The sequence below is a fragment of the Rhincodon typus genome, chromosome 24 (genome assembly GCF_021869965.1).
Source record: "Rhincodon typus isolate 14 chromosome 24, sRhiTyp1.1, whole genome shotgun sequence".
NCBI lineage: Eukaryota > Metazoa > Chordata > Chondrichthyes > Orectolobiformes > Rhincodontidae > Rhincodon > Rhincodon typus.
In genome coordinates, this window is record NC_063355.1 from 44,515,951 (window position 1) to 44,524,322 (window position 8,372).

At 44.1% G+C, this 8,372-nt stretch overlaps 1 protein-coding gene across 1 annotated transcript in view; it reads left to right on the forward strand.

The window, feature by feature from the left end:
- ulk1b (unc-51 like autophagy activating kinase 1) overlaps window positions 1-8,372 on the forward strand; it is a 46,349-nt gene that overhangs the window by 11,575 nt on the left and 26,402 nt on the right. Inside the window, exons 5-7 of the mRNA XM_048611761.1 lie at window positions 752-990; window positions 3,393-3,577; window positions 6,738-6,853. Coding sequence (XP_048467718.1) covers window positions 752-990; window positions 3,393-3,577; window positions 6,738-6,853 — 540 coding nt within the window. The remainder of the gene's footprint in view (window positions 1-751; window positions 991-3,392; window positions 3,578-6,737; window positions 6,854-8,372) is intronic.

The window sequence follows — 8,372 nt, forward strand, 5'->3', positions numbered from 1 at the left end:
CCACCTATCCCCTCCTCCCACCTCAAGCCGCACCTCCATCTCCTACCTACTAACCTCATCCCGCCCCCTTGACCTGTCCGTCCTCCCTGGACTGACCTATCCCCTTCCTAACTCCCTACCTACACTCACCTTTACTGGCTCCATCCCCGCCTCTTCGACCTGTTTGTTTCCTCTCCACCTATCCTCTCCTCTATCCGTCTTCTATCCGCCTCCCACTCTCTCCCTATTTATTTCAAAACCCCCTTCCCCTCCCCCTTTTCTGATGAAGGGTCTCGGCCCGAAACGTCAGCCTCTCTGCTCCTGTGATGCTGCTTGGCCTGCTGTGTTCATCCAGCCCTGCACCTTGTTGTCTCTGCCAGAGGATGTGGCAGGTGCAGTTACAAGACATTTGGACAGCTACGTGGATGGGAAAGTTTCAAAGGGATATGAGTCAAATGCAGGCAAATGGGGCTAGTTCAGTTTAGGAAACCTGGTCGTCATGGATGAGTTGGGCCGAAGGGTCTGTTTCCATGCCGTATGACTATAACAGCAGCTTGCAGGTCCATAAACACAATGAACTGCAGTGGTTCAGGGTGGCAGCTCACTACCACCTTCTCAAAGATGCAGTTAAGGATGGGTTATAAATGTTTGCCCGGCCAGCGATGCCCACATCCCATACTGCTGCCAGAGATCTCACCACTTTACTGTGTTACTGTTGCTATGATGCTGTGTTAAGTGTGGACCAATTGATTGACTCCCCTGTTGTAAACAGGCCTTTTCCTGACAGAGCCACACCAGCACAGATTGGGTTCCAGATTGCACAGCGCTCCTAATCTCTCAGACACACACCAATGTCAGCACAAAATGAGGAAACAATACACTGAGCCAGTGGTGACCTGTATACCGCAAAACCAGCCCCTGCAGCCTTGCAGGCAGATGAGGTCCTCTCCTAAACTCTCGGAATTAATTCAGCGAAGCCCTCTCCCAACCATCGTGGGTTCTCCAACAAAGGTAATACCCAACTGGGAAATTCTGTTTCACTGTAAATTATGTTATCTCTGCCTAAAACATTAACTCTGCTTCTCTATCTACAGTGGCTGGCAGACCTGCTGAGTACTTTCTAACAGTTTCTGTTTCTATTTCAGATTTCCAGCATTATACCATTTACCTCTCCTTCCTAAAATTCAAGGCCTGAACCAAATGCTGGAAAGTGCGACTAGTGTAGATTGGTCAGCACGGACTCGATGGCTAAAGAGCCTCTTCTGTGCTGAATAATTTCTATAAGAATTGTGCCGTTACTTTTGCTAAAATATTAATTAACAAAGGAAGACTTGCATTTCAGTCGTGCTTTTCACAATCTCAAAGTCATCCCATTGTACTATGTGGCCAATGCAGTACCTTTGAACTCATTATTGTAATGTAGCAACTATGCTCAGCAAGATCCCACAATCAGCTGTGGGATAATGGCCAAATGCCCTGATTTTAGTAATGTTGGTTCCATCCTTGTTTAACTTACTGGTCCTCCCCAAACTATACAATTGAAATAATTTATTAATTTTGACATAACCCAGCCTGATCATCATTGTTTCACAGAATTCAATTGTATTACAGTTGAGAAGGAAAGGTGAATTGAATTTTCTTATTTATCCTTCTCTTCTGTTCATAGGCAGAGTTTTTATTTCAAGAAATGTCAGTTCTTTTCCCTTTTGACAGAGACTTTGGTTTATTCTGCCCTGAGCTCTCTGTTTGTGAAATCCAATTTTAAAATGACCCTCAGCTAACTCTTCAGGGTTAAAACACAAATGCGCTTTATTCACACATTTGAACCTGATGGATGGTTACTTTGGCACACACTCACATACATTCTCACACTCACACACATTCTCACACACACACACACTCTCTCACACACACACACACACACACACACACACACTCTCTCTCTCACACACACACTCTCGTACACACACTCTCTCACACACACACACACACTCTCTCACACACACACACTCTCACACACACACACACTCTTACACACACACACTCTCATACACACATACACACACACACACTCTCACGCACACACAAATAGGCATGTGAGGGAGAAAGAGAAAAGGAGAAAAGGAATAGAGTTAAATTCTAATTCATATAAAAACCAAAGATGTGGGCATTAATTCATGTGATTTTCATCTGAGTGTAGAAAATTTATGTCCAGGGTTGGTTCCTATTTCTTAGGAGCTCACATTGAGGGGGGGCACCCTTGGCTGGATTTGCAGAATTCCTTTTCCACGGTGGCTCAGTGGTTAGCACTGTTGCCTCTCAGCACCAGGGGCCCAGGTTCAATTCCACCCTCGGTCAACTATCTGTGTGGAGTTTGCACATTCTCCCTGTGTCTGTGAGGGTTTCCTCCAGGTGCTCCGGTTTCTTCCCACAGTCCAAAGGTGTGCAAGTTAGGTGGATTGGCCAGGCTAAATTGCCTGTAGTGTCTAGGTGTCTTAATCATAGTAAATGCAGAGGTTGGAGGGGGTAGATCTGAGTGGGATGCTGTTCAATCTGTTGGTTTAGACTCGATGGGCCGAATGGCTGCTTTCTGCACTTTGGGGACTCTATGAGTTTTGAGGGAAAATGAGGTCGGTCCACTTTTCATCAATGTAAAATTTCTTCAGATTCTGAACTCAATGTCTGATCTGATTGTGGCCTTACTTCTCCTTTCCTGCCTGTTATCCCCTGTCCCTTGCCTCCAGGAATGGCAACCCCAGACTGGGAGAGGAGCCAGAGGATTCAGATGCGGGTTTGAGTGAGGGGAGAACAAGTTTGTGATGGGTTGCAGGGTAAGGGAAGAGTGGGTGCCTTTCCCTGGAGGGAGACGAGACCAGACACAGACTGTGCAGGAGGGGGGCCTGCAATGTCAGGCAAACATGGGTTGGATGCTTTCCACTGGTACCCATCACCACGGATCCCTTTGGGGATTTGAACTTTGGTCCATGTAGATCACAGGACATTAATCAGTGAAATCCAGGGTTCAACAAATTGTAAAATCACAGAGCATTGAAGATGTGTAGGTTGTCAATGAGGAGGATTGTAGAAGGGAATTGGTTTAGATCAGTGGTGCACAGTGATGGGTTCAGTTCCCACACCCCAGCTGAGGTCACCATGAAAGACTCAACCTCTCCCCTCACCAAAGGCATGGTGACCCTCAGGTTAAGCCATCACCAGTCATATTTCTCCCAACCAGTTCTCTGTGGAACAACAGTGACTTTACCTCACCTTTATACGAAAAGCATAAGTTTGCAGAGAACTTTTGAACATTTCTATCAGTAGGAGAAAGTAGAAGCATGCACCTTTTATTGGAAATGGTTTTAAAAAGTATTGATTTTGAGAAAAATGTAAACTCCTTCATGTTGTTTTTGCAGGTTCCGTCTCTTTTCGAATTCTCTGAGACACCTGGCTCTCCTAACCTAGTCACACTGCTCACTCACCAGGGCCTCTCACTAGCCTCAGCTCGTAACAGGACAGTGCCAACCCTGAGCCCCCTCCAGAACCAGCACATCAACGTCGGATTGAAACCTGTCGATGAGATCAAGGAACCATTTGGCAGGTTTGCAAATTAACCCTAACCCACAGCTTTTTGACAATACTAATACAGTCCCTGTAAAACCACACTGGGTCACTAAGGTATCAGTATGAAGCTGGTAAAAGCCACGTTTAGGACTGATGCTCTTCCCTCACAAACAGAGAATGATCAATACTTTATAGAGAATTCGCGAGACTGTACAGCATTGAAACAGGCCATTCAGCCCAACTCATCTATACTGGTATTTATGCTGTGCATAAACGTCTTCTCAACCTCTTCTATCTCACACTATCAGCATATCCTTCAAATCCTTTGTCCCCTATGCACCTATCCCTTAAATGTGACTATACTGATTGCCTCAACCATTCTCTATGGTGGCAAATTCCACATCCACATCGCTCTGTATAGGTGAAGAAATTTCTTGAGTTCTTTCATGGATTGATTAGCGACTATCCTATATATATATATACCCCTCGCATATTCTTGACAGTTATGAGATTACATGAAGTACAAGTGTAAACTCTTGACTCTTTCAAGACAGAGTTCTGTGTGTTGTTAACAGTGAGTGTATGAGCTTTGCCCACTATGATAATGACCTCATATGCACTCTTAGCTTAGGATCTCTAAGGAGTAAGACCAAACATCCAGGCCCTTCTCATTGCCTCTGTACCAATGCCCATCATTGCTTTTTAAATTCACTCATGGGATGTGGGTGTTGCTGGCTAGACCAGCATTTATTGCCCATCCCTAATTACCCAGAGGGCAGTTAAGTGTCAACCACATTGCCATGGGTCTGGAGTCACATGTAGGTCAGACTGGGTAAGGATGGCAGATTTCCTTCTCCAAAGGACCAGATGGGTTTCCTGACAATTAACAGCGGTTTCATTGGACTCTTAATTCTGCATTTTTGTTGAATTCAAGTTCCAAATGTTGGATCTGAACCCAGGCTCCCAGAACATTACGTGGGGCTCTAATTAATATTCTAGTAATAATACCACTAGGCCATCGTGCCCCTATGTTCAAGTAACCTGTAACTAGTTACTAACTTGCAGTAAACTATTTCCGGTCTAATACAAGAGCTGTTTCTAATTGGTCCAGTCAGTGGTCTTAACTTTCCTCTACACTCCAACCCCCACCCCCCAAGACCATGCAGATCCCCGCCCTTAAAGAGAATGGTAGCAGCAAACCTACCCCATGGTCAGGTCCAGACTCTGTTTAACACAAATACAATTGAAATTGGATACTGGGATAGTAGATGGTCCTGAATGGCATCATTCATCTCATAGAATCATAGAATCCCTACAGTGTGGAACAAGATCATTCGGCCCATCAAGTCCACACTAACCCTGTGAAGAGAAGAGCGTTCCCCCCCGCCCAGACCCACCCCCTTACTCTCCTACCCGATCCCTGCATATGCCTCGACAGACATAAATCAGTCATTATTTTAATGGTGAGTATTTTTAATTGGGAACTGGGCTACACAGATATAGCCTGCACTTGTTACTTGTCCCTTGGACTGTGCAGTTTGCTCAGCCTTTTAAGAGTTGGCAGTTTCGTTAAAGGGTATTAGTGAACAGACTTCGTACAACATTCAACAATAGTTTCATCCAACTCCAAATGTATTGATAGTATTAAATTCCACCAGCTGCCCATTGTGGGAGTTGAACCGACAGCGCCAGAGCATCAGCCTGGTTTATCGATCTGCTGATATTCTCAGCACACTTCCACCTTCCCCAATGCTGCTGACTGCCTGAAGAGAGGCTTCTCTTGTTAATTCAGAGCTACTGCTGACTGTTATTGCACAATATTTTTGAGCTGAGAGCAGAATTGAAGACGCAATGTGAATAAGTGATTCTAAAATGAGGAAGGATTTTGATAAAAAGAAAAATGGGAAGAAACAGTTTCCCCTTGCAGCTGGATTGGTAATCAGAGGATGCACATTGAAGATATTTGATGCGGTTATGTGAATGGACAGGAAAAGCTGTGGTTGATCTCCTTAGATAAGGTTAAGAGGAGATTTAATGGAGGTGTTTAAAATCTTGAAGGGTTTAGCGAGGTTAAGTAAAGAGAACTTTTGTCCAATGCCTGAAGAATGGTGGGAACACCACCCCCTGCAAGTTCCCCTCCAAGCCTCTCACCATCCTGACTTGGAAATATATCACCGTTCCTTCAGTGTCACTGAGTCAGAATCCTGGAATTCCTCCCTAAGGGCATTGTGGGTCAACCTACAGGCAGTCGGACTGCAGTAGTTCAAGAAGGCAGCTCACCCATACCTTCTCAAGGGGCAAATAGGGCCGGGGCAATAAATGCTGGCCCGGCCAGTGATATCCATGTCCCACAAGTGTGGATGTGGGCATCATTGACAAGGCCAGCATTTGTTGCCTGTCTTTAATTGCCCTTGATGTGAGTGGCTCTCCAGACCATTTCAGAGGGCAGTTGAGTCAGCCACATTGTTGTGTGTTTGGAGTCACACGTAGGCCAGACTGGGCAAGGACAGCAGATTTCCTTCCCTAATGAAACAGATGGGTTTTCACACCAATGGTCACCATGAGAGAAGCTGTTTTACAGTTTAAAATAATCCAGACTTTTGCTCAATTCAGATTTCACTATGATGGGATTTGAACCTATGTCATTAAGGTATTAGTCAAGGACTTGAATCACTAGTCCAGTAACACCACTACTCCTCAAATATGCTATAACCAGATTTATGGTGATTTATACAAAAGACAGAGGCAGCATGAGGGTTTTTTTTCCATAGTGAGTGCTGAGGATCTGGAGTGGACTTTCTGAGTGTATGGTGGAGGCACAGTCAACAGTAACTCTCCAAAAGGAATTGGATAAAGACTTGTTCTTCAAAAGTGCTGGCGTAGATTTTATGGGCTGAATGGCCACCTGTGTTGTAACAATTCTAGGAGATAGAAGGGATACGACACTTGACTCAGTTGGATCTTTGCTATTGAGACCAGGAAGCTGAGCTGTCATTGCTGAGATTAACCCTTTGATGTCCCCCTGAGATTACAGTTTCAGACAATGGGTCAAACATCCACTGAATCAAATGAAATGGTGTTGCAGCAATGGGAACCTGTCGTTGAGTCTCTGATGTATTACTGCCTCTAACTTTTAATGAATGTGTGAGAAGCATCTTGTGGTCCAAATGCTCATCAATTTCCTGCTCAACCCACAGGTCACTCAGTGCTGGCAAACTGTCTGATCTACTACTGAAGGCAGCATTTGGGGGACCCACTTTGGACCCTGTCAGCAACGATAGCCTAAACACAGAGAAACCAATGGATATAACAGGTAGGAAGCCCCAAATACCTACTGAAAGCGCACTGCCTCCACATGTCAGTTTTGACTTGGGCTGAAGGGTTTGACATGTGTATTCTTGCATGAATTGAAGAGCTGTGTTGTTCTTGGCCAGGCATTCTAAAACTGAGACCATGAGCCCTCGTTCTCTTGCTAACCTACTTCATGTCGCTACCTCCTTTAAAAAAAGACCTTCTTCTTTCACCGAGCTAAGAGGTGACCCATCGTAATAGCTCATTGTAAAAGACGCCATATAAATAAAGGAGTTGTTGAGTGTCAGGTTGAAAGTGCCCTTTGTGCTGAGTGAAACATTCTGACCTGTCATTTCCTGCTGCTCCCGATGTTTGCTGGTTTCAGAGTTTTGGCTTTGGTTCCATTTCTTCAAGGTTAAAACACTGAATTTTATATAATTTTAAATTGGCTTACCCAACTACCAACAAATCACACACACTTGTACACACAAGTGCATGTGTGCACACACACACAAACACACACACACACGCACACACACAAGTGCATGTGTGCACACATACACACACTTGTACACACAAGTGCATGCATGCACGCACACACACACGTGCACGTGCACACCCAAATTCAGTGAAATGCTTTCACACGCATACAGATACACACGCAAATGTGTTCAGACACACACACGCACAGTACAGATGTACTCACACAGACACTTGAATACACACATATACAAACATTGACACTCATACATTCAAGCACATATGTACACACACTCACACACTCCAATACATGTACGCTCTCGCTCAGTCATGTACAGACTGGCCAGACTTGGTGTTTTTCTCCTCACCGTTCTGCATTAATTGGGAGTAAGACATTCACACAAAGAAACAAAGAACAGTTGTCAATTCTCTCACAGTTTCACAACGTTTACATGTTCTCTCAACTTCAGAAAAATGTAAGATGTTCTCGTAGAAATCATCAGAAATCACATGACACCAGGTTATTATCCAACAGGTTTATTTGAAAACACAAGCTTTTGGAGCCTTAGTCCTTCTTCAGGTGTTAGTGAGAGAATTAGTATCAGACACAGAATTTATAAGGAGAACATCAAAGGTTCACACCATTGATGAGGATGTACTAAACAAACCTAAGATGCTGTTAAATTTTTAATCAGTTAGAAGGTTTTAATTGATTAATGTGTATATGTAAATCCCGAAATTCGTTTCAAGTCACTGTCCTGGGAGAACTAAAGGTTTTATTAGTGTAAAGAAGAGGTGACATTTTAGGTCAGCCAATGTATGTTAGGTGTGAGGTCTTGTTTAGAATCTGTTTGTGTTTTGGTTTGGAGTCAGACTGGTTTTATTTCTAAAGTGGGAATTTATAAAATGCCACATTGACTGACTGTCTACAAATTGTGTGCTTTTTAAACAAATACAAATTCACCCCATAGATGTGTGTGTGTGTGTGTGTGTGTGTAAGAGAGAGAGAGAGGATGTGTGTGTGTGTGTGTGTGTGTGTGTGTGTGTGTGTGTGTGTGTGT